This window comes from Pogoniulus pusillus, chromosome 21 (assembly GCF_015220805.1).
Source record: "Pogoniulus pusillus isolate bPogPus1 chromosome 21, bPogPus1.pri, whole genome shotgun sequence".
NCBI lineage: Eukaryota > Metazoa > Chordata > Aves > Piciformes > Lybiidae > Pogoniulus > Pogoniulus pusillus.
The window spans coordinates 14137201-14161311 of NC_087284.1; the positions used below are offsets into that span (position 1 = coordinate 14137201).

Here is a 24111-nt window from a genome sequence, read left to right on the forward strand (position 1 = left end):
GGATCTGCCCATGCTGTGTATCTGCTGAAGCGGGAAAGGGAGAAGCACTTGTCCTGATGACCTTCCCTCCTTCAGCATTATTGAGGTTTGATTCATATGGGTGTGAAAGGAAGTAAGATGCATTCAATTTTCTTGTTTGTCTCCTTGTATCTCCCTTGAAAGCCTGAGAATAGGTGGAGTAGTGATTCTCCCTTTTCACTGCGGCATCCAGTGTTTGAAAACAGAGCAGTTGTTCTTTCTTGGCTCCTGGTTGCTGCACTGCCTGGGTTGCAGGGAACAGCCTGCCCCTGTGCAAACCAAACCCAAATATTTCAAACCTTTTCATTTTCCTTCCCTTGCTCTTTTATCTTCTGTATTAACAGCCCCCCTGGTTACTGTTCTATGTTAGGCAGTCTTTCTGGACGCTTGGCAGGGGTCTGGCAGCAGCTTTTTGTGGTAGAGAGCCTTCAATTCTTTTTTCCTTTTTCTTTCATGGATATTTTTACTTTAGGTGAGAGCTCCTGCTCTTAATGAGAGCTGTTACATGTTCTTGTGCTCCGTAACAGGCGTATTTTAACTTCAGATGTTGCTTACAGGGTACAGCAAATGAGAAAACCTGCTTAACACCCAGCAGTCTGATAAGTCTCAAATCAACATCACTTCAGGAGAGGAGAGTCCTTGCCTCTCATTTTCTTCATAGGTTTTTATTGTAACCTTTAACCCAGAATTTTAAAAACCACTAAACAAATCCCCCAACTTGTCCTATAGCATTTCTTGCTGTACTGTGTAATTCATAGCCTAGAATAAAAAAATGCCTTCTGGCAAGTTCATGACCATTCTCTTTTGGTCCTTTGCCTTGTGCCAGGTGGTTGGTGTGCTTCGTTCCCAGATCTCCAAGCCAGAAGCATGTGCAGTTGTGTAGGAGAGGAGGTGTTTGGGATGGACTCCCATGTGGGGCTGGAGAAGTTGTGTGAAGATGAACATTTAGACTGTGATGCCAAGTAGGAAGAGATAAACACCTAATCCCTTTACCATGCTTACGGTTGTCCTCAATAAAATGTAAATGAGATTAAAAGTTCACTGAGGAGAGGATTTGGAGGTTTTTTGGGAAGACCTGATAAGTTTTATTTGTTTGTTTGGTTTTTCCAGTCAAGTTGGCACATACAGCTTTGACATGGCACTGAATTCAGGTAGCAGCAGATTCGGCATTCCTTCCTTAGTGCCTAAAGATAGGAAATCTGTGAGAGGATTCTGCTCAGCACCTCAAGTTGAACTCCATCGAGGTTCTGTCAGGAGCTGCTCTTTCAAAATCTGGGGAAGTTGGTGGCAGAGGTGACAGGTTGTGTGTGATCCATGCCCAGAATGGCATGAAGGGATGGGGGAGCTGAGGATATATGGGAAGAAGAGTGGGGCTGTGTGAAATCAGTAGGTAAGACCAGCATGGCAAGAGCAAGTTTTCAATAGAAGAAAGGGAAACTTTGAGCATTGACTCTACTGCAGTAAAATTCCTAACACTGCTCCCACTGTCATTTAAAAGGGAGATTGTTAGTACATGGGAAATTCTGAGCTCAACAGAACTGCCCTTGAAAAACTGTTTGTTAAAGGCAAAAGCAGAGACAGAAAGACCCCAGACAGCTAAACAATTCACTCAAGTGGCTCTTAACTGCATTGAGACTCCCTGTCTCATTCATTCATTCATAATGGAAGAAAATTTGAGGTAGTTGCCAGTGTTCACCCAACTAGAGAAAAGCAGATGACTCTGTTTTTCAAACCCTATTTAGATCTGAAGCTGCCTTGTAGGCAATACTGAAATAATGTGCTTTATAGCTCTTTGTTGGTTGGCTTCATTCTTTGCTGAAGCTACTGGACTTTCACTCTCTCTTCCTTGTTTAAGTTATTATTTGTGTGGTGGTTTTTTTTTCCCAAGAGCTGTCTTCTGATGAACAGTGAAGTGTTCTGATGAACAGTGAAGCTGTGTTTTACAGTCATTGTTCAGTCATGCAAATACTTTCATATTTAAAATAGTTTACACCCTAATTTCAGAAACTGAGGCCAGACCCAGGGCTGTCTTACAATAAGAATATTCTTTGTAAAGATTTTTTTGTCTTTCCCATTTTGACCTTAAATTCTTTGATTTCTTCAACTGTGTCTTTAAAGCATCTTTGAACACTTAAGTCTTGACATCCCTTGGATTCTTTTTTGCATGACATTGATTGAATTCAAATAAATGATCCAAACATGTACTTAGAAATGCAATTTGAATTCCAATTTGTTGGAGACCTTCAAAAAGCAATTTCATATTTTATAATATACAAATATATATTGGGTTAACTTGGAAGGCAAATGTATTCACAGCATCATATTGAATACATACTGATTTTATTTTTTGTTTCACTTGTGTATTTCTTCTCAGATATGTTGTGTTGCACAGCCCAAAAGGATAACAAAGGCCAGTGTCCACTGAGGACCAAATTTTGCCTTTTAACGTAATCTGAGGGACTGTGGTGGGATACTGAGTGGGCAGGGTGAGAGCTCTTCACTTTGAAGCTGTCAGTTCTACACTGTCTGACAGAGCTTCAAATGATGGGGTCTTGTGTTAGTATTAGCCTAGGTTTGTTTTCACTAAATGAGAGAGAAGTTTTCCTTGCTGATACAGTGTCATGAATGGACCAAGTAAAGAGAATGATCTCAGATTCTGAGTCCTACAAATGTGTCTCCTGAAGTGTTTGTGAAGTTATTTTGAACCCCTCCTTCCTTTGTGTGCAGGTTTGCTTATTGGTTTTAAATAGGACACTTGGTTTTCCTACATAGACTGTTAATTGGAGATTAGAGCATTTAGCCTTTCAGCTTGCTAGTTTAATTATGGTAATAAATAAAACGTATCAGCAAAGCATGTTTGTTTTTGCCAACTAAGTTTGTTACCTTCAGTCCAGTTCCCAGGAGGCTGGTGTGTTTCTATGGCAAATGCCACCAGCAATGACATTAAGTGTCTAAGCCCAAAACCCATGAAGTGAATAAAAAATGGAAAGCAGACTAGCTTTTAAGTTCCTGTGAGCTAAATGACCCCTACTATTAAGACTGGGAGACATGAATGAAGAACTGTTCATTTGAGCTATATTCTTGTGCATGAACAACATACTGCATTCAGCAAGGCTAGCAGGCTGTCACCCCTGGTTACATTAAAACAACATGAAATAAAACTGAGAAGCCTGAAGTAAATACAGAATCCACAGAGAAGGCTTTCCTGTGCATGGTGAAAAAGACATGCTGAACTACTGGGCTGAAGGAGTAGAGGCCCAAAAACTACTTTATCTTTTGGAGAAGGAAGTCAAGGTACAGAGGGACATGGTGGTTAAAGAAAGAAAAGATGGATTTGAGAGCCAGCTTAGGAGAGCATGCATATAGAAAAGGTTGCTCATGAATTGTTGTCAAGTCTGTGTTTCTAATGTTTTTTTTTTTTCTATGTGTTTGTTTCTGCTTTCAGATTGCCTGTTTGGTGCCTGTTGACCAGTTCCAGTTATACAAGAGGCTGAAGTTTGAACGAGGTGTGAACCTTTTACTTTCTATTACCTTCCTTTTTACAGTGTCAGTAGAGGCAGCAGTATTACATATCTTAAAGACAGAGCTGGGTGAGTTAAGGAAGAGACAGAGAAGATGTCTTTGTCTTGAAATAGTTCCAGAGCAATCACTAGGTCTCACAAATATAAAACTATTTCAGTGAAGCAGAATCAGCAGAGTAGCATCTTATTGAAATATCATGCTTTTACTCAAACTTGTGGGCAACACTCTCAGACTGTGGGCATGAGGCTCCATTGCTCTTCCTGTAGCATGCTCATTCTGTGTCCTTGAGTTGGTGATTGTACTAGTAGAACTAGACATGGCTCTGAAGACTGGTGAAGGGTGCACCTTTGAAGACTGTTACTTGTGGTTTTGCTTTGCATATGTGCTTAGATACCGATGGATTGGGAATGTATAATATGAAAAGACAGGCAGCTGTAAAATTTAGGCACAGTAATCCACTTGAGAAGCTGTTCAGACAGAAGAGTACATGAATTTTTACAGGATCTCATTTGACTTGAGTCATGGTGATTGACCACAAAATAAAAACCCTCCAAAATGAGTATATGCAAGGATGCCCCAGAATTTATGGGTAGATAGAGATTATAGTTATAATTTGCAAGCACTCAGGATGAAAAAAACCCAAACAAACCAAGAACCAAACTCCTTCTTTAGGTTTTTTATTTCTCTCTCCTACTTTCCCTTCTTGTTTATTCTTAATCCCTGAAGCAGTTCTTCAAGTTCAGAAGCCAAGCAGTGGCTTGTCTACAGCTTAGACAATGGAAATCAGAGCTTGTTAAACCACCATATTAAGGGGTTAAAGAAGAGAAACATTCTTGCAATACATGAACCTGTTTCACGTAAAACCTTATTTTATCACAAGACTGTAAAATTAATGATTTCCTGGTTATCTCCTCCTCTATAACAAACCAAAGCTGAACTCAATGATCTTTTGTCCAGCTCCTGTTAACATCTTTTTTTTTACTGCCTCCCACACAGAGAGGAGCCTGCAACTTGTCTAGTTTTTAAATCCTCTTTCCTTTCTCTTTCTTGTCTGAGTCTGACAAATCCTCTTTCAGCTCCACTACATCTCTTCATTATGTTTCTAAGATCTGTCATCTCTCCTTTATGATGAGTAAAACTGGCATCCGAGTGGCAGGCTTAAGTATAGCCCTTTTGCCTTGCCTATTGTCTGCAGCAATAAGTGAAGCTTACTGATGCTTTGGAACAATGATTCCTGCTAGGTAAAGCTCAGGTCTGGACACCAGCACTAATCCCAGCCCTGGCCAAGACCTTTTGTCTATCCTGTATTTAGCACTGCCCCTAAGGCTGACCTTCTCGGATTCATCAGTTGGACTTGGCTTATTAGCTTCCACTGACCTGAAACTCTGTTCTCAGACATGACCCTAACCTCACCTGACCTGACAAATGCCAAGGCTGGCTTGACAATCTTTTCCTGAAAGTGGTAATAAACCTTGCTGGGGCTGCATTCTGATCCAGAATCTTCCCAGGGACTCCTCTTAGCTGAGATCTCATGTGTGCCATATGCTTGTGTCAGCCTTAGTGCAACCTAGCCCTTTTCAAACAGCACTAGAGAAAACTCAGCTTTCTACTGCCTAACTGTCCTCTCCTCCCTTAAAATAGGCAGGTATTAGGTTGTCCTTCACAACTTTGTCTCTGATCAACAATGTCCTTTATTCAAAACATTCAGCTTCCTATATTTAGATGACTCTTCTTTCAGCTTCAGTCTGCTGAGATAGGGGCTCTTTACTTCAGCACTCCCTTTGCTCACTAGAAGTGCTAGAAATAAATAACCTGCATCTTGTGAAAGTTGAAAGACTTCTGCTTACTCTGTAGTCTTTGCTTATCAGTCTTCAAGTGAAGGGTAAAGCCAATGCTTCTCACCCTTCCAGACATTTTCTGTCATGAGATTAACATTAAGGAAAATTTTGAAGACCTGAAGAAAGTCTTAAACATCCAAAAGCTATTTTCTTCACCCCTCATCTATGCTAGCTAGTTCAATAAAATACATTTTCCCTTCACTTCCTTGGTTTAAAAGAAACCCAAACCCAAATAATATTGTGTGGAACAGCAGTGAGAAGTAATTGATATACAGTTATGGATCTATAAACAATTTAATGAGGAATGTATTCAAAGTATGCTTCTCTCTTGGAGGTTTTTCTGTGTTGTTAGCATGCAAATGTTTTCAGGCTTAAAACCAAGCTTTCTTATCTGTAACTTCATTACGTCTGGTGCTGACTGGATGCAGGGAAGTAGAGGAATAGGATGTGGTTAGACATATGCATTACATTTCTGGGTTTGTGACAGCTCTCTCTTCTGCTGCAAACTTCTGTTGTGGTTTTCATTCAGTAGAAAGCAAAATGTTGTATGTTTGGGGTGGCAAAGGAAATATGTGTAAAAGAATAAGAGGAAAAACTGCAACTAGATTCTTAAGCTGGCTGGATGTAGATGATGCAGGTGTTTTGCTAAGTTATAGATGACAGTCACTGCCATGGATGTAGAAATTCTCCATAGCTGTCAGGGCATTCTGACACAGACATAAAAATTACCTGGGGTCAGAGCCTTATGTACTTGTGCATCCTGCAGCCAGCAGAGATGATGATCATCCTGATGCAATTCCTCACTGTAAATGCCCTGGACAAGTGGGAAGAAAGGATGGCTTTGTATAAACTGAGGGTTTTCAAGGTGAACAGACAGGTATAGCATAGTGGAAAAGAAGTGAGGTTTCACTGCACTTTCAGTTCTGAGTTTTGTGTGGTGTCCTTCTCCCTGGATGTTCATGCATATGTATGTAAATGCTAGAGAACCTGGGAGAGAGTTTTCCTACTTGGAACACATTTTCAGTCGTACACGTCTAAATTTCTGGTTATGTGGAGGCTGAATTGATACCACTGTTTTTCATGCTGACTGGAACAACTGCTAGATACAGATCCACCAGCCCACTTCACTGTGGGCTACCGGCAACCTCAAGCAAAGGATTTGTGCAGGCCAGAGGGTGTGCACTGGAGAAAGTGCCTTCAACTATTTCAGCAAACCTTGTCAGTGAATGTGTGTCTTGGGGCCCTTCTGCAGCTTTTTATTTCAATGGAACAATGTATCATCTGCTGGAGGTACAGAAGAATGTTATAATGCCTTTGGACATCCCACACCCAGGGTCCACCTGTTGCTGAGACGTCCCCTCAGTGTTGGTACCAGAGAAGGAGGAGAGGCAGATAGCTATTGCAGGCACAACAGTCCTTTCCTAAGGAGGCTCTGCAGAATAGGAGTGTTTGGCTGCACCTCGTGGACTTGTGCCAGTAGAAAGCACACACACATTGGATAGCCCTAACAGTGAAGTGTTTCAGCTGGATTTATGTTGCAAGCCCAAATTCCTAGAAAATAGGCTGCAAAATGAGAGGAAGAATCAACATTTATCATTCTCTGTTATGCGGTGATGTCTGCAAACAATGTCTCCACCCCAAACCTTGCTTTCACTGTTGTTATTTTATACCTGCCAAAGAATGATAAAGTGGATATCAATCAGTTTGTAGGTGGAGGGCAGGTAATAAGGCATGGGAAGTGACTTGGCATAAAATTAATGGCAGTTCTTCTGTCATTGACATGAAAGACGTTGCATGTGAAAGGCATGTCACAAGATGTGTGCTTCTCAGCAAGCAGCACTTCTGTGCATCTTTTATATCTCCCTATAAAGGCAGCATTTATATTTCATGTTGTATATTGCCATTCTTGCCATGCTTCCAGTGCAGCTGCCTTAGCAGAGCATTAAGTAGAGAGCTGCCTAAAGAGGCTTGTGGGTACCATGGGCAGAGAGGGCTTCAGCTTTTGCACCCCCATGCAGAATCGGGACTTGCACATCTAGACATGTGCTGCTGTAGTGAGAAGAGGACTGTACAGTTTTATTTCTCTCTCTGTTACATTTCAGAAGTCCACCTGGATCCCCAGAGAACGTGGTGCCCTGCAGCTGACTGCCAAATGGTGTGCCATATTGCACTGAGTGAGTCAGGAGCACCAGTGCCAGTGGAGTGCCCAGCTTGCCGCCTGACATTCTGTTCTTCTTGCAAGGAAGCCTGGCACCCACAGCGTCTATGCCAGGAAAACCTATCTACTCCAGTACTAACTGAACAGGGGTAAGAGGAGAACCCAGAGGAGCAACATGGTCTTTCAGTTCTTCTTGGCATGGAGTCCTAGCTCTGTGCCTCATACTGGTTTCATTGAATGGGCTCCTTATAACATCTCTGAGACTTTCCATTTCTCTTGATGTTTCCTAAACACAATTCCAACCTAAATATTAGTCAAATTATTAGTTTAAATTGGGTGCTTACCAAATTTGTGATGCCACTGACACTTCTGGTAGGTAAAACCCTCTGTGGCTTTGGGTCTGCCTAAAGGCTTTGTTTGCAGGCTGTGCATGCTAGAATTTTGACTTGTGCCCACATGAAAAATCCAATCCACTAATTTTCTGACATCCAAAGTTTGCTTATACTATAATTTAGAAATCACCCTTGCTCAATATTTATAGAATCTCATCATAGCTGACTCTTAACTCTTACACACAGTGTAAGATACCCCATTTGGTGTGAGACATCTGATTCATTCTCATTTTGCTTAGGTATAAACAGCTTGCAGATAAGGTTGCGTAAGACATTAATCTACAGAAAACAAAAGCCCCACTTTTGTGTTGCACACATTAGGTGCATTGAGACAACGTTAGATGTTCTCTGAAATAAGCATGGTAGACATTAGGCAGTGGAGCTGAATATCAACAGTAACTACATTCATATTTCACTTTAATATTTCCCTTCTCTTCTAGATCCCTTATTGGAACAGAGACAGAGGCACCAATTAAGCAGTGCCCGGTTTGCCGGATATATATTGAGCGGAATGAGGGATGTGCTCAGATGATGTGCAAGAACTGCAAGCACACGTTTTGCTGGTACTGTCTACAGAACTTGGATGTAAGTGCTGCAGAACAAACCAGCTAGTTAAAGCATAATGGGGTGGAGATTACTCGGAGGCCCTGTACAAGCTCTCCACCAATTTGTTGGTATCCCAGTGTAGGTTTTAACTCAGTTTGGCTTCTTACTTAATTTCTTTCTTCTATATCATCCAGGGCTTTTTATTTACATCAACATTCTTTTTCTATAAAGGATTATAACCATGGCTGTAGGTCCTGTGCTAGTTCCTTGGGTGAAATGGGACAGACTCATTCTTTCTGGAGGTCCTTCCATTGCTTTCTCTCATTCCCTCTTCCAGTGCAGGAAAAATAGTCTGAAAGCTGGAAGTGTACTTGACCTATTCCAACTGCAATGGTCACAGCCTGTCCAAAAAATTGTATGATACTGGGTGAAGGGGGTTGTTTCACAGACAGGTGTGTTAAGAGCTCATGTGTACTAAGTCTCCTTTATCACTCAATCTCTAGTGCCATGTTTGCTGAAAAGAGGAATTGGTTAGGCTTGAGGATAACTTAGGAAGTAGAGGTTGCTAGTTATTTATCAGGTGACACCAACTAGTCTCAACTCACGTGGACTTGAAGTGTCCAAGGAGGATTATGAGTGGAGGATGTAATGTGCTTGTGAATGTGACAGCTTTACTTTTTGGCACAGTCATCAGTAACAACTGTGGGAGTCTGAAAATTACTTCACTAGCACCTGAAATAAAATGTTAGATGTTGCTTGGCTTTTGTTTTCTTCCTTTTTGTATTCCACAGCCAGAAACAGGCACAGACAAAACTTCCTCATTCTTCATTCCTCCTTTTCTCAGCATGCCAGGCCAGTTTCACTTAGCATTATGTCTCATTTATGTGTGTGAACATGCTTTTTCAACATGAGTCTTATGCCCTGCCTCAGAGTACACACAGTACACAGTGATTGCTTAACACTTTGCTGAACTGGAAGACTGGCAGATTCTCACAGACTCTGCAGACATGCTCATATCAACCTTTTGTCAGTTCAAAGGAGGAAGAAAAACCAGACTGTTGTTGTGTGATTCCAGTGTAGTTTTTCTAAATGTCCAGGGTTACAGGAGGTCCTGTGTGTGAAGGTAATACCTGCCAGAGCCAAGAGTATGGCTGAGGAGTGAAAGAGGAAGCAGTGTCAGCTAACTGCACAGCTGGCTAGGGGAGGGTAATGCAGGGCATTAGTCACCTTTTGAAGATGAAATGAGTTATTTAATTAGTATTACTGGAAAAAGAAAGGAAACAGGGATTTCTGGCTTTTTAAATCTTCCTACTAAGGCTAGGAAGAAAATGACTATAGAATGAGAGATAGCAGGAGAACAGAGGGTAGAAGTACCTCAGGAATATGATCCCTGAAGTTGCTAATTTTCAGGAATACCTGCTGTTTACAGGCCCCTTAATCATCACCAAATTACAGACTAGGTGCTTGTGCGATAGGTGCAGTTCATATGCTCATGCTTTTTAAAAGCAGAAAGATGCTATCCAGTGGCTCAGCTCCCAAACACACCACTCTTTCTGAAACTGAGAAAAGTTTCTCTGAATGGTTATTTGGAAGACAGATGAACTTGTCTGCTGGCAGTTGGTAGTTTTAAAGCAGTGCTAGGGAAGTTGTATTTCCAGTCCAGTCTTGGACCTTTCTCTGCGGTATTGTAACCTGCTCTTACAGCTTCTCCTTCTGTCTTCCAGAACGATATCTTCTTAAGGCATTATGACAGAGGCCCTTGCAGAAACAAGCTGGGCCACTCGCGAGCCTCAGTGATGTGGAACAGAACGCAGGTGTGTTCCTAGCCAGCTGAGCAGACCTCTCACACGTGTGAACCAAAGAGGTTTTACTCTTCACTGAAGGACTGAGTTTTCAGCTTTTTTCATGTTTTCATCTATTTATTGTCACCTATGATGTGCTTATGTATGATAACTTGTGTTTTGTTTTCCACATTAGCTAAACACATGTTTTTTACCACCATGTTTTTCAGGTTGTGGGGATTCTTGTTGGACTAGGTATCATAGCATTGGTGACCTCTCCCTTGCTGCTTGTGGCATCTCCCTGCATCATCTGCTGCATTTGCAAGTCTTGTCGAAGCAAAAAGAAAAAACATAGCCCACCAACAACCTAAAACTCAGTCTGTTGGAGCCTCCATATGTACAGCATATGTATGTAGGAAAGCACAATGGTTGTGTATTGGTGCCATACCTACCTTTCCTGCCAATTCTGAGGATAAGTGCCTATTCTTTACAGGCTACTCTATCACTAACCAGTCCCAGTGAAAAGTCTAGATAATTGTGCAGTACCTACAGTATAAGCTTTTGCTTCATTAAAGGAAAATGGGACATCATTAGGTAGTGCATACTCTTCAATATGAGCCATCTTTTCAGACCTCTAAAACTTTACCGTCTTCATCAGCTGCACACGACTTGGTCCTGCAGTATTATCCTGCCCTTGCAGTCCCAGTTGTTACTGCCATGTTTTCTGTTGATTCTTGTTGATGCTCAGATTTCTCAGAAAGTTGTGGATGTTTTTAAAAGGAGGAGAGGGAAAAGCCTGATGTAGTTCTGTCTGCTAACTTGTGTCCTGTTAAAGGTAGCAAACTGTTAAGAAAATGTATTTGGCAGTTTCTTGTCGACTGGTTGCCATGGCATTTCTTTCAGAATTGAAATCAATTTGATTTATGCTACTGATCTCAAATAAGTAAACCATCAAAACTATTTCCATCTAAGACAAGGCTCTCCTTTGAGCAACTGGACTATCTTAAGAAAATTGTTATTTTCTCAGATCAAACATGACAGATTTTCATTGAAATATTAGGAGTGTGCATATTTCCCTGCCTTTGGACATGCCTTTTGTCAGTAACGTGTATGTAGTGAACTTGCCATGAAGCTAGTATTTTAAGAAAGGCCATGATGATGTCTCCTTTTCTGTAGAGTTTCATATCCTGCCTAGACACATTCCTGTGTGACCTGACCTAGGTGGCAGGAGGAATGAACTACATGATCCCCAGAGGTCCCTTCCAATCGCTACCATGCTGTGATACAGCTCCTGATTTGTGTGTGGTGTTGGGATCTTGGTTGTGTATTACGTAGAATGGCTGCATGCATGTGGATATACCAAGCACATCATGCACCATTTATTTTCTAGGTGATCAGTGTATTGTTTTCAACAGTGTACATCAGGTGGCAGCAAGAACCCTGTTAAAAACAGATTCAGACCAGGCTGAGCCAAACCCTCCTTTAAGCATTATGGATGTGCTGAAGTGAATACTTGAGAAATGGTGTGCAAATGTCAGCTCTGCCCATTGGTGGGCATTTCTTCTGTCTACTCAAGGTTAACAAACTCTGTTATCAAACAGTTTTGGTTACTCTAAATCCGAAAGCATGTCATTTAATGAACCCTTCATTTTAATTTGGTGCCTGACCACTGAACTGATTCCCAGTATCTGTTACGGCTGTGTGAGTTCACTGGAACCTCACTGAAGAGCTGGAGTTACCCCAGGCTCTGCTCCCTGGTGTTTATTTCCTTAAAGGCTGGTGTTCCTCACAGCCCTGGCCAGTGGTGGCTTTTGTTCTGGACTTAAGTCTGTGCATTTTTTATCTGTGGGAATTGATACGAGTTTGCACTATGTAGTCCGTTGTAATTCCAAACCCCTTTTGATAAGGGCTGCAAGGTTTAAAGGAGATGCTCAGCCTGAGTGTTGTGTCGGGCTCACCCTCCACTGGTCAGCCCTCCTCTGTGCGAGGCACCCGAGGAGTGTTGTCAGGAATATCTTTGCTATTGCGCTTGGCCGAGCCTCAGGAACTTTGCCTCCTTGGCAGATGTAAATGTGACCTTTTTTTTGTTTAACTTTGCTCTCCAGTTACTGTAACAGAAGTGGCAGATGCTCTTGTTTTGAGAAAGGGTAGTCTGTTGAGCAGACTAGCAGGGACAAAAGCCTTAAATTATACTGTCTGCTTTACTTTTTAACTGATTTCTTTTATAAATACTGTCTGACTTTGCTACCAGTCATGGCTGGAGGGCAGGCATTGCTTGCCAGTCTTGAAAGGCTATATTTATTCTCCATCCACAGCTTCAAAGGGAAGCAGAAAGGTAGTCAGCACGTTCTAAATACAGAGTGCAATGCAGGCAAATGCAATTTATAATAAATGGAGAATGCTTTCATTATGTTTTTTCTTTAAGAGCGATAATGATAGAGCTAGAGGGTACTTGTGACAGATTAGAGTGTCCAGCCCTTGTCTTTGCACTATTTTTCTACCTATGTTTTTATGGCACTACTGTCATTTCTATTTTATTTATGAACTTGCAGTTGAGAGTCTTACTTTAAGGAAGCCTGAAGGACAAAGGCGCAGGAGCTGTACAGTCTCTTTAACCAGGACCAGCATTGTAACGTACTGGTGTTCTTTGCACGTTAACATTTGTGGGGTTTCCACATCTTGTGGTCTTACCAATGCATCCTATGCTAGCCTCATTAATTTCCATGTTCTCTTCCTCTTTCCCTTAACCTTTTTTTGCTAAAATGCCTAATAGAATGAAGATGTCTCATGTTTTGTTCATTAATACTCCTCTGTTAATGAAACTGCCGAGTTCTTCCCTCTGTTGAAGAAACACAATTGAAGGCAGCTGTCATGCCCAGAATGCACCAATGGACATCATCATGGACCGAGGTCATCATTTGTATTGTAATACAAATTCAACCATTTTTGGTTTCTTAAATGTTGTCTCAAGTTAATGTAGATCTCTCCACAGAGTGGAAATCTGATTAAAAGATATGAAGAATGGTATTTTATAAAAGCACTGCACACACCTGTAGCTGTAAAGTCTCGGAAAACAGCTTTATTCCATTTACTTCTAACTCCTCAATTTGAGTTCAGGATAACTCCTTTCAGAGGCAAATTCCTACAGAGCAGAAGGAATGTGCACATTTTATTGCTGGTGCCAGTCTCAGTGCCTGGTGGAAGCACCAAAAGCAGGAGAAATTCAGTGGGCAGGTGTTAGCACAACAAGAATGCCTGCCCAAGCTTGCATGTGGATTGGTAGCAGTGGCCCAGGCTTTAGTTGGAAGGTCTTTACATAACAGCTAGATAAGGAGAGCATGAGCTACAGGTACACCTTCCACTGGCCATGTAGATGGAATAAACTGTCCAAGGAAGAAACTCTAGAAACACTCTTTAGAGCCTGAAATAGAAGTCTTACGAAGATGAGTTTCTTTAAAAAGCCAGGTCCAGTGCAGCATGTGTCCTGAGGACACTTGAGCACTTGACCCATTTGGACATGTTAACTCTGAGTGGAGCTGCCCCTGGGCTGACATGGTGGGAGCAGTAGTGCCTGTTGCCTTGTTTTGCAGAAGGCAGCTATTTTGCACCATCGCTCACCTTGCAGTTTTCAGAGAACCATCTTACAGTGTTGCGTTTTGTTGTTTTCCTTTCAGTTTGGTTTTTAACTTCCTAAGAAAAATTCACTTTCAAAGAGACTTACTGCAAGCCTGACAAATAGTCCTAGCACTAGTCGGAGAGAAAACCAAAAAGGGGACTCCAACTACTTGTGACTTCTAAATTAAGGTAACTCTGTAATTCCGTCCGTGTGATGTGGTGCATGTTAGTACCAGGCTTCACCCCTCTTACCATCTTGCTTCTTTCCCTTGTGGCAGGTGGTTGATGTGCAGGTAGCACCCAGGAGAGAGCTCAGGGCTGTGGCAGGGCAGGGATCTACAGAACACCACCCATGCTGACTCCATCATCAGGCCCTGGGGCCTTTGAGAGACACATTGGGAGTTTTAGGCTGGTTGCATTATGTTGACAGTGGTCCACAGACATCTGTCTCCCTTGGAGAACAAAAGTGACAACTAAAACGTTCCCTCTGAAGCAAGGGTATTCAGCCCTTCTGAACATGGGGCTCAGAATGTTTAAAGGCCAGATCCTAAAACTGGATACCAGTGCTGGAAATCTGGATTTTTACTGCAGTTGGTTGCATATCTCCATGGCCACATACTTCACAGTAATCTTCCAGTAGTCACTGGAGCTGTATAAAATATAGCTGAGGATCCAACTCAGCATCTCATGTCCATGTGTTAAAATGAGGAGAACAATGCCTGCTTCTGGAATCGCCTGTTAATAGGAAGAAAATACCTGTCATGCTATAGCACAGCCACTTCCCTGCACTATTTATTCTAGAACTATAGGATACAGTTACTGCCTCTGTTCAGTAATTGATGATTCATGGTGCATGAGGTTACTTACCCCAAAGGAGGGTAGGAGAGGTAGCAGTAATTAATGTTTCTGCAGTGCTTTAATGATGCTAAATGCTACTTACTGTTGTCTGTCCAGTAATATAGCATAAAGTGCAAAGGTAAGTTTAAAATTTTCACATGAATGGGCTAAGAGTAGCTGGATATTACCTTTATAATTGCTTAAAGATGTACAAGTAGACAGGAATCTACTGCATTTCCCCAGTGGGACAGTGAAATGAACTTTGGCTGTGCTGTTTTCTGTCACCACAAAGGGTGGCTGCATTGTAGTGCCTGCCACTTTAAAAAATTGAAGTCTGTTTTGCACTGTAATGTCCTTCTCCCAGTCACTCTCATCTTTCTCCAACAAATTCCTTTTGAGATCTTATTTTTCATCCTCTATCTCAGGCCAAAGATTCTTGGAGTGAAATTAGTAGATTTCTTTGTATGAGGATAAAAACCTTCCAACAATTTTCTCACAGGTTTTAGTAAGAAATTTGATGCTGAGGTAAATGACCAAAGATAGAAATCCCAAGCGTGACTTGTTTAGAAAAACTCATTCAGACTGAAGAAGTCCTGAAAGACCCAAATAAGGTCTGCTTTGTTAGAGCTTATAGGTAAAGGAGCCCTGCAACTTTCCAGCTTCACAGGAGAAATGCTTCTGTTGTTGAGCAGACCTGTTTGGAAATGTGCTGGGAAAAGAAAAATTGACATCCTTTGTGCATATTTTCACTGCCTAAATCAAAACCCCATCTTTTTAGGGTTTCATATTTTTGGGATTCAAACTCCCCATGGAATCTGTCTGAGGCATCCTTCGACAGATATTAGTAAGATGATAATAAAAAAGTCAATAGAGCAGTTCATCAGTTTGTACTGGTTGTTAAACAGTTGTAAGACATCTCACACCTCGGCGTGTGGGGTCAGACCCTAATTTATGTGGTGGGTGGTAAAGATGGGAAAATATACCTCTCTTGGAATAATGAGAGTTAATTATTTTGTGGTCTACCAGCAGGTGACCTTATTGCTAAGATTCTGAAAAACTTCAATCTAACTTTTATTTGTTGTCTAGTTAGGGCAACAAAGTCAGAGCTGAATGATTGTGCTGAACAGAAAGCCCAAAGGTCCGTTTTGTATCAAGCTACTCAGAACCAATGTGGTTTTATAATTTAGCATTACATGTTCTACTGTTCATATATACTTTATAATTAGGAATTGTAAGATATTAATTTTGAAATAGATAGATTTGGCTTCATTCCATTCATGCTGGAAGCATTTTCTCTTTTGCTTCCCATGGAGAAGGTCGTGGTGTTCCTGGCAAAGTAAATTCCTATGGATTGGTACAATCCACAGTAAATGTTTACTCTTATTTTTCAGTTGTACCAGAGGTTTTGTTGCAATCCCTCAAGTTAGTCCTTTGAGTCAGGCAAATTTCCATTGCTAGGAGAGTGACTTGCCTAGCCAAAGAGTTTTACTGAATGTCGTAATTTGGGTTATACAGGATGATGCTGGTTGACAAGGTCCACCAGTTTTTTAAAGGACACAATCTCATTCTTTCCCCTTCTGCCCAAGTGGCTTCATCTTTCCTTGGCTGAAAATTAAAGACTTCAGTCACTTGCTTGTGCCTTCTGGATGTCCAAGCAGAAGCAGCAGCTTCTCGTGGCCACGTGCCAGGAGATCCCAGACAAGTTGAATGTGTGATGCTGCAGTATGTGTGCAGTCAGTTGCTTGAATTATAGGAAGGTGCCTAAGCTTTCTGGCTTGCTAGGGCCCATGCAGTGGATGTGATGCACAAAGGACTCATCTGGGTGGCTTCAGGAGTGCTGCTAGCTGTCCAGCACACGTAGTGCTGGGTTGGTGCTGCACTGCAGCTCTGATGTTGGGCTGTCTCACGGTGCACATGCATACCCTGGAGTTTCCCCAAGGCCTCTAGCTCGCCCTTTCTGAAGCTACCTACCAAAACACAAAACTCCCCAGATTCCACAGCAGATCTCTATGCCTTTCGTTTCCTACTTTGTGCTACTGGCCTTTTGGTTTTGGTGTTTGGGGTTTTTTTTTCTATTTCAAAGAAACTTTGCTTCTGATCAGTTATTTGGAGCTTGGATCATCCAAGCATTGGCTTTGCCCAGTGAGCAAGTCTTGTGACTGAAGGAAAGCAGACTGTTACATACTACACTGATGGGCACCAAGACTCACTTTCTGAGAACTGCCTGTTGCAGCACTGCTTATTTCTGAAACAAATGCATGTTTCAAATACGTGCGACTCAAAGTGTCCAAGTCTGACACTGCAGCGTGTTCCTGAGCACTGATGTGAACTGGCAGCAGTTGTGGACCTCTGTGCTGCCCCATCTGAGGCAGGTGCTCAGCTCTGTGTGTTGCAGATGGAGGCACTGAGTTCAGCCAGGCTGTTTGCAGCACTCTCACCTCTTCCCAGTCTGGGGTCTCCTGGCTGGTCTGATGCTGCCCTCAGATGTGTGTGTGAAATAAAGGGCACTTTGTTGCTGTGTTGGATGAGCGATACAGCAAAAAAACAGCTTTGTGTCAGCAGGAGGAATTGTGCTTCTCTCTGCAGGGCCAGCCCTTCTTCCCTGGGGGGCTCGTGTCCTGTGCTGAGGTGTGCAGGAGTGCAATCCTCATCACCTAGATGCTGTTTCCCTGGTACTTGTTTAGGCTTACATTTAGTTTATCTGTTTGACTTGTTCTTGTGGTTTTTTTCTTTTCCTCCAGGTAATACACTTTCTTCACCACTTTTCTCCTGGTGAAGGGCAAAAGGGTTTGATCTTTGTAAGATTTGTTAAAATATTTTTGTGTTTATAAGAGGAAAGCTGACCTGTATAAAGAAATAAGTGCTTTTGTAATTTTTTGGTTGTTGTATGATTCAGCGTTTAAATGTTTTGCAGATGCAATTTTTTTGCACTCTCTCTGCATATATTCATGAAAAAAAATATTTATTTTCTGTCTTCAAGGTTTACTTTGGGTCTTTGTTTCTTAAAATGTTATGAAATGCAGTATGTGCAACATTAAAAAGTCATGCAAAGTCATTGGCTCATTTTGTTGCAATTCTTACTGCCTTTAAAAAGATGAGTGAGGAACATTAATGGGAAGAAATTGAACACGTGGGCTGCTTACTGGGAATTTTGAGGATAGAAGAGGTGGGGTCAGAATCTTGAGTCTTACTTGCTCAACAATAAATGACATTAAGATCATCTTAAATAGAGCGGGGCAGGCTCTGAGTTAGCTCTGGGCTAGCTGATTGCAGAGGTGTGTGCTCTTTGTAGGTGGGGTGCAGGGTTACTATAAAACAGTCCCTTGCACAGTCATGGAGCCTGCAACCTGAAGCCTACCAGGAACAATCTGGAGGAGCTAGAACTACCTTAAGCTGGAGAGGGGACATATGGGAGGCTGCACAAAAAAAAGTCTGTTGCTTCAGACTGCCTTTTGCTTCCCTTGTTGCCCCAAGCCTCCCTGTCTTTGTAGTAGTTAGGTCTCCTGCTCTGCATTTCTGAAGGACATGATGAAATGCTACGCCCTGCCATGGAATTTGATAGATGTGCTCCTTAGTTTTCTCACACACCCACATCCTGCAGTGCTTAACAAGACATGACCACAGCTGTGTTTTTAAGCATCACATAGTAAGTTGACGTTTACTACAATTACTCAGCATCCAAAGGTAGGATTTTCCACCTGGGTGACACATCCTTGAGAACTCAGCATGTGGGGCTTTTCATCTCAGTAAATTACCTGAAAGGTCCTGAGAGTTTCACTTCCAGAGACACCTTTTTGGAACGAGGGTTGGGGAGAATGTCATCATTGTCATCTACAGCTCAACATTTTGGTGAGGGGAAAAAATGCACACACATGATCAGTTTGCTCAGAGTAAATTCACACACATGATCAGTTTGCTCAGAGTAAATTCAGCACTGATGTTACTCCACTTAAACAGAGTCATGTAATTTATTTCGTTTCCAGCCAAGGCTCTGGTCTTGCCTCTGTGAATGCACAACAAAGCAGTGGCACAGGTGACATACTGCAGCAGACTGAAGGTTTCCATCATGGCACTGTTTTTCCTTTAGAGGATCTTGCTGATTACCAAGGAACCAGTTTTGCAGTGGGAACATGTCAGTTCTGTCAAACTCATGATGGACACCAGCTGCTGGCAGCCAACATACCTGGTGCCCTGCCAGCCTACCAGCTGCCAGTGGTGGGCAAACTGCCCAGCTCCCCACCTGCTAGATGGGTGACTGCCAGTTCCTCACCCGGCAACTTTCAAGAAAAACCTCAGCAGATCTTTTCCAAGAAAAAAAAATGACATTTCTGAGTTTCCCTCACATTTTAAAAATTCCAGGTCAGATGAATCTGAGCCATTTTCGTGAGAGTGCAATGTCCAGAGACCTCACCACTTACGTGTGGTCACATCTTTTCCATGCACATCGTTCTTCAGCAGAAAGGAGAAGTAATTGCCACATTCAGTTCACGCTCTCAATGTGTCTGGAGAACTGGCACTTGTCACTACTCCTGCTGGCCTAAAAATTCTCTGACCAGTTTTGAAAATAAGAAAGAAAATATTAAATGGCTTCAGATTTGATCTCAGCTTCAGTGTACAATTTCCCCCACAGTTCCTAGCCCTGAAGGCCACTTTTCTTCAACAGTCTCCTATTCCAAGGTTATATCTAACTAAATCCTGGGATTTTAAACTCCTTGTGTTTTGCGGTTACAAAAGATGTCATTTACCTTAACCTCTGTGTGTTTAACAGCCGTTCTCTCACCCACACCCATTCTTTATGGAGGCAAGTGTTCCCTTAAACACCACCCTCAGCCTGATCTCTTCTTCCAGTTTGACAAACACCAACTGCACCACTCTCATAAAACACCTCCTCTGGTCTGCCAGTAAGCAAGGTGACATCTTTGCTCCAGGGTGACCCTTGCAGGTGCTGCTGCCCACCCTATCATCATTCTGTCATGCTTCTCCATGGGGCCTGTGACTCCTCCCGGGGATGTTTACTCCCCTGAAGGTTTGATGAACTCAGAAGGATTACCCTTGCAAGAGCATTTCGCAGCAGCCTTTAAGCCTGCTGCCTGTGTGGCAGCTTCTTTCAAGCTCTATGGTCTGAAAACAAAAAATGACTGAAAATGGTAACAGACCCCTTTTTATTCCTACAGAGCTTTCCAGGAATCTCTCAATTAAAAATAACCAACCAACCAGCACAGAACCATCCAAGCAAATGAAAAACCAAAACCACCCACAAACCCCTACTTTTCAGAGCAAACACTTTCCACTTGGTACCATGCTTACCTCTCACAGTGGACCACAGTGGACCTCTCAGGCTGAGCTTCTCAGCCCAAAGCCTGGCTTGTTAATACCTATGCAGTGAGCAATGTTTCCAGCCACTGTCATGCTGAGCCTCACAGATACCTGACAGGCAAAATTCAAGGCCACAAATCTATACTGATATGCAAGGTAAAGGTAAAATCTTGTCATTCTTCAACCTGAACTAAAGCAGGCCTAGTAAGTGGGGCAGCTAGCAATAGGTACACCTTTAAATTCAGCAGGGATACTGGAATAGGTGCTTGGTCATAGAGCTCACAAGCAACAGCCCAGTGTTCCTAGCTGCCTGAAGATAAGCCCATCTCTCAGCTAAAAAGGGGAAGCTGCAGGATATCTGCCTTCTCAAACTGATGCTGCAGAAAGTTTCCACAAAAGGGTTAGAGTGAAGCTTCTGAGCAAGACTCCCTGGTGTTTTGCCTTAGTAGTGCCACGTAGCAAAGAAATGAAAAGTCCTTCCTGATGCTGCTCTCTTACTAGCACAGTCCATTAACAGGCACAGTGGGTAATTTCACAGTCTTGCCTTCCTGAGATCCATGCCAGTGTCAAAATGCCAGACTTTGAGAAAGCCTGGAGGACTGGCCAATTAGTCAGTGATTGAATTTTCCTGTGTCACAGCTAACGAACTGAATTTAAACCCAGGTGAGGGCAGGTGCCTAGGGCAGTTTTGTGTTGCTGGTGGTTGTGAGAAGCAAGCCATTTCTGCTATGTTCTAGCAGCTGCTTCTCACCCTGGGCTGCACAACCAGTGCAGAAGCTGCCTTAAGAGCTGCTGGATTTCCCTGTGTGAGTATGTCTGATTACTTCATTGTCTGGTTGGGTCTGAGATGGGGGTCTGCAGGTCAGGCTCCAGGAAGAGGACTCTGGGGAGTGTCCTGTGAAGGTGCTCGGAAGCACTGCTCTAGGTATTAGAGGAGGTAATTCATGAGCTTGGTGCTAGCTCAGTGGAATGTTTCTTGAGAAAGCTTCAAGGCTTTTTAGCTTTATCTGTCCCCATTTATAAGTTTTTCTTCTTCCTGGTCTCCCTGGGAACCCCAGGCAGAGTGGATGGTGAGATATATCATGGGAAAGATGAAGAGAAGACTTGCACTTCCAAGAGAGGGAAATTTACCTGGGTTTGGGATATATTTTACTCAGTTTTGCTGTCCTAAAACTTCACATGTTCAGCTGTTGCCTGGAAGGGATGTTGTTCCTGATGGTCTTTCAGCTGAAGAAGCCTTGTAGAGTGTCAGAGTGTCTGCTACCAGAGAGCTGAAGTACACGGTACTATAACACCAGTGGTGCTACAAGGGGATGATGCCATTTTAAAAACACAATTGCTGTGGAAAGGAAACTTCCAGCTTTGCTCAGGCTATAAACACAAGCAAGCAAAATGTCACAGGCCCTGGGGTCCTCCAGCCTGTGCCACCCACAAGCTTGGGTAGAATAAGGGAGGCAGCTGTCTGTAGCTCCTTGAGGGCAATGGTAAAAGTGGTAACAGGGATGCTCTGTGCTGCAGCTGGACTCAAATCCCCTTCAGCTGGGTTAGGAAGTGCATCAGGGATTAGTATAGCTATGGACACCCAGAAACCAGCAGAGTGCTTCTGGTAGTTATGGATTGGGTCTCTCTTTCTGAGATGTGTTATCTTCCAGTGTACAGTCTGGGGTGCTCAGCTGCAGCAGGACTCTCTCAGCAATTGTATAGTGTTCCCTGTGGTAATATGTGAGTGTTCTTCACTTTGAGGCTTCTGTCTGCATTGCCTGTAGCTTAGAAAATGATGCTCATCAGTTAGATAAAAGTATTCCGATTAAAGTTCACCTGGTAAATATAACCACCTTCTAAAATCAGTGAAGATGAGAAATATCTCATATCCCATAAATCATCCTTTCTGGGGGCACTAAACTGAGTCAGTAACTTCTCAGATGTCAGGTCCTTCACACAGACTCTGATGCTTGTAGATTTTCTTTCTGCCTCTTCAGGCATGTGACACTGCTTTTTCACACTGTTGTAGACAGTAGTGACTGTTATGGGATTGGGAATTGTGGGTGTGCAGTAATAAACCTACTGAGCTGGCCTGACAGGGACAGCCCAGGTGGTGGGGACTCTGGTCCAAAATGCCTCAAAGTACCGCGTGCCTAACTTGCGTCTAAGATCTAGTGGCTGCAACACTAGCTCTTACCTAGGCTGTTCTCTTGCTGTTTAACTTTGTCTGATTGCTTTTTATTTGTTATTTTTTTTCTTCATTCTGTGCTTCCAGATGGGCTAAAACCTACATTTTTTATTTTGCTTTGGGGAGCAGGTTTTCTGTGGTACACCCCTGGCAGGAGTCCTTGAGGTGCACTCATTTGTGCTTGCCAGGAACAGCCTGTTCAGTTTGCAGGTCAGGAGCAGTTATGCTAGGCACAGAAATGATGTTTCATGTTATGGTTCAGCATGTGAGTCCTGTGGAGATAGAAGTGATCTGCCTTTACCTGCCTCCTAGGCAGTCCCGAAGCTCTGTGTGTGTCTGTGTCCTCTGACATAGTGGAGAGACTGGTCAAGGGCAGAGGAGCATTGATTGAGCTCTGTCAAGATGGGGACTGGCAAAGTGCCGTCTTGGAGAAGAGATTCATGTTTGCAGCACTTCGGGACTATTTGAACCTGGCACCCAGCCTAGCTGGTACAGCTGCTCTAGTGGACTGCTCTGCCTGAGTGCTGTAAGAGGTGGTGCATGTGCCTCCTTTGCAGGGCTGCTGTACAGGAGCTTGGCTGAGATAGCTCATTGCCTGGACAGGGGCTTCCCACAGTGAGGTGAACTGAGAGTTTTGTTATGAATTTGCTGCTTCTCACTCTGTAGGAGGTAACTTCTTTCAACAAAGACTTAATCACATCTAGGCAAGCCAGTAAAACCATCAGTGTGCTTAAACTGAGATCAGTTCAGAGAGAAAATGAGAGCTACCTTTCCCCCTGGAGTGAAGGCTTAGCAGGTGACCCAGTCTGGCAGTCACGTTGGAAGCCTGTGCTGATGCTTCTGCACCGATGCTTTTCCAGGATGCTGTGCCCAGCGTCCAAGGTGCCAGGGCATCTGCAAGAAGCAATTACTAGACCGACAGCTTCTTGCTGCTGGCACCTGCCTTCCTTTGATGCTGCACTTGGTGCCAGACGTATATTGTTGTTCTGGGCACGTGGGGATGGGTCAGAGAGGTGACCTTGCTGAAGGCAGAGAGGAAGGGAAGGACCTGAGGCTGCAGAGGTGCTTGGGAAGATCCTTGAACATAAGAGGTGTGAGTGTGGTTGTAGCAGTTCTTCCCAGTGTAATGGTGTCCAGTGGGTGACCTGAACTGGGCAGGTGGAAAATGCTTTGTAAGTAATATGTTCATGTAGGGGTTGAAAGTGGAGGGAGCGACCTGACTGCTGCTACCCTGGTATCTCTTTTGCTCCCCAGGGCTCAGTTCAGAGCTGCTCTGTTCACCAGCAGCTCCTGGTGTGCAGGGCCCTTTATCCCAGCTTCTACAAAACCCCCTGAAAGATCTAGAGGGATGAATATGTTGCAGAGAAAACACAAACCTGATTGAAAAGACAGGGAGAAAGAACATCACCTTCAAAGCAGGGAAATGCAAAAGCATGTGCAGGTAAAAAAATATCCTAGGAGTGATATGCAAGACTACCTTATTTTAATGCAGATTTGGTAGGACAACTCAGTTCATCTGCCAGAGTTGAAGCATTTGGAGTCAACACCAAGAACTAAAAGAAGAGACTGTGTATGTAAACAATGGGGTGTAAGTCACCAAGAACTGAGCTTGTGTTTTGAAAGTTATTTAAAAGCAAAATCCTATTTCGAATCTTCTGAGGACTTTGGTCACTCCTCCTTGGGCTTGGACAGCTTCAGGCCTGGGTCTGTGGCTGTGCTTAGTATTAAATGATCATGTGTGTCCCACTGCAGTCTGAACTGTGCCAGGTTTGTGCCCATATATCAACTTCTGTGGCAAAGTAATGCTACAGGAGACAAACACTGTATGGTGGTGGGCATGGAGGCCGAAGCTGCATGCCTGCCTGCCTCCAGCAGCCTCATCTACTGCTAATGCCATACTAGGGGATGGAAGGTGGTG

General features: G+C 43.1%; 1 protein-coding gene across 5 annotated transcripts in view; it reads left to right on the forward strand.

Annotated features, from left to right (window-relative positions):
* RNF144B (ring finger protein 144B) overlaps positions 1–11309 on the forward strand; it is a 93039-nt gene extending 81730 nt beyond the window's left edge. For all 5 annotated transcript variants that reach the window (XM_064161044.1, XM_064161043.1, XM_064161045.1 and 2 more), the window contains 5 exons: positions 3464–3524; positions 7481–7685; positions 8369–8513; positions 10199–10288; positions 10486–11309. In XM_064161044.1, the coding sequence (XP_064017114.1) occupies positions 3464–3524; positions 7481–7685; positions 8369–8513; positions 10199–10288; positions 10486–10626 (642 nt within the window). In that variant the 3' untranslated portion in view covers positions 10627–11309. The remainder of the gene's footprint in view (positions 1–3463; positions 3525–7480; positions 7686–8368; positions 8514–10198; positions 10289–10485) is intronic.
* The last annotated feature ends 12802 nt before the right edge of the window (positions 11310–24111 follow it).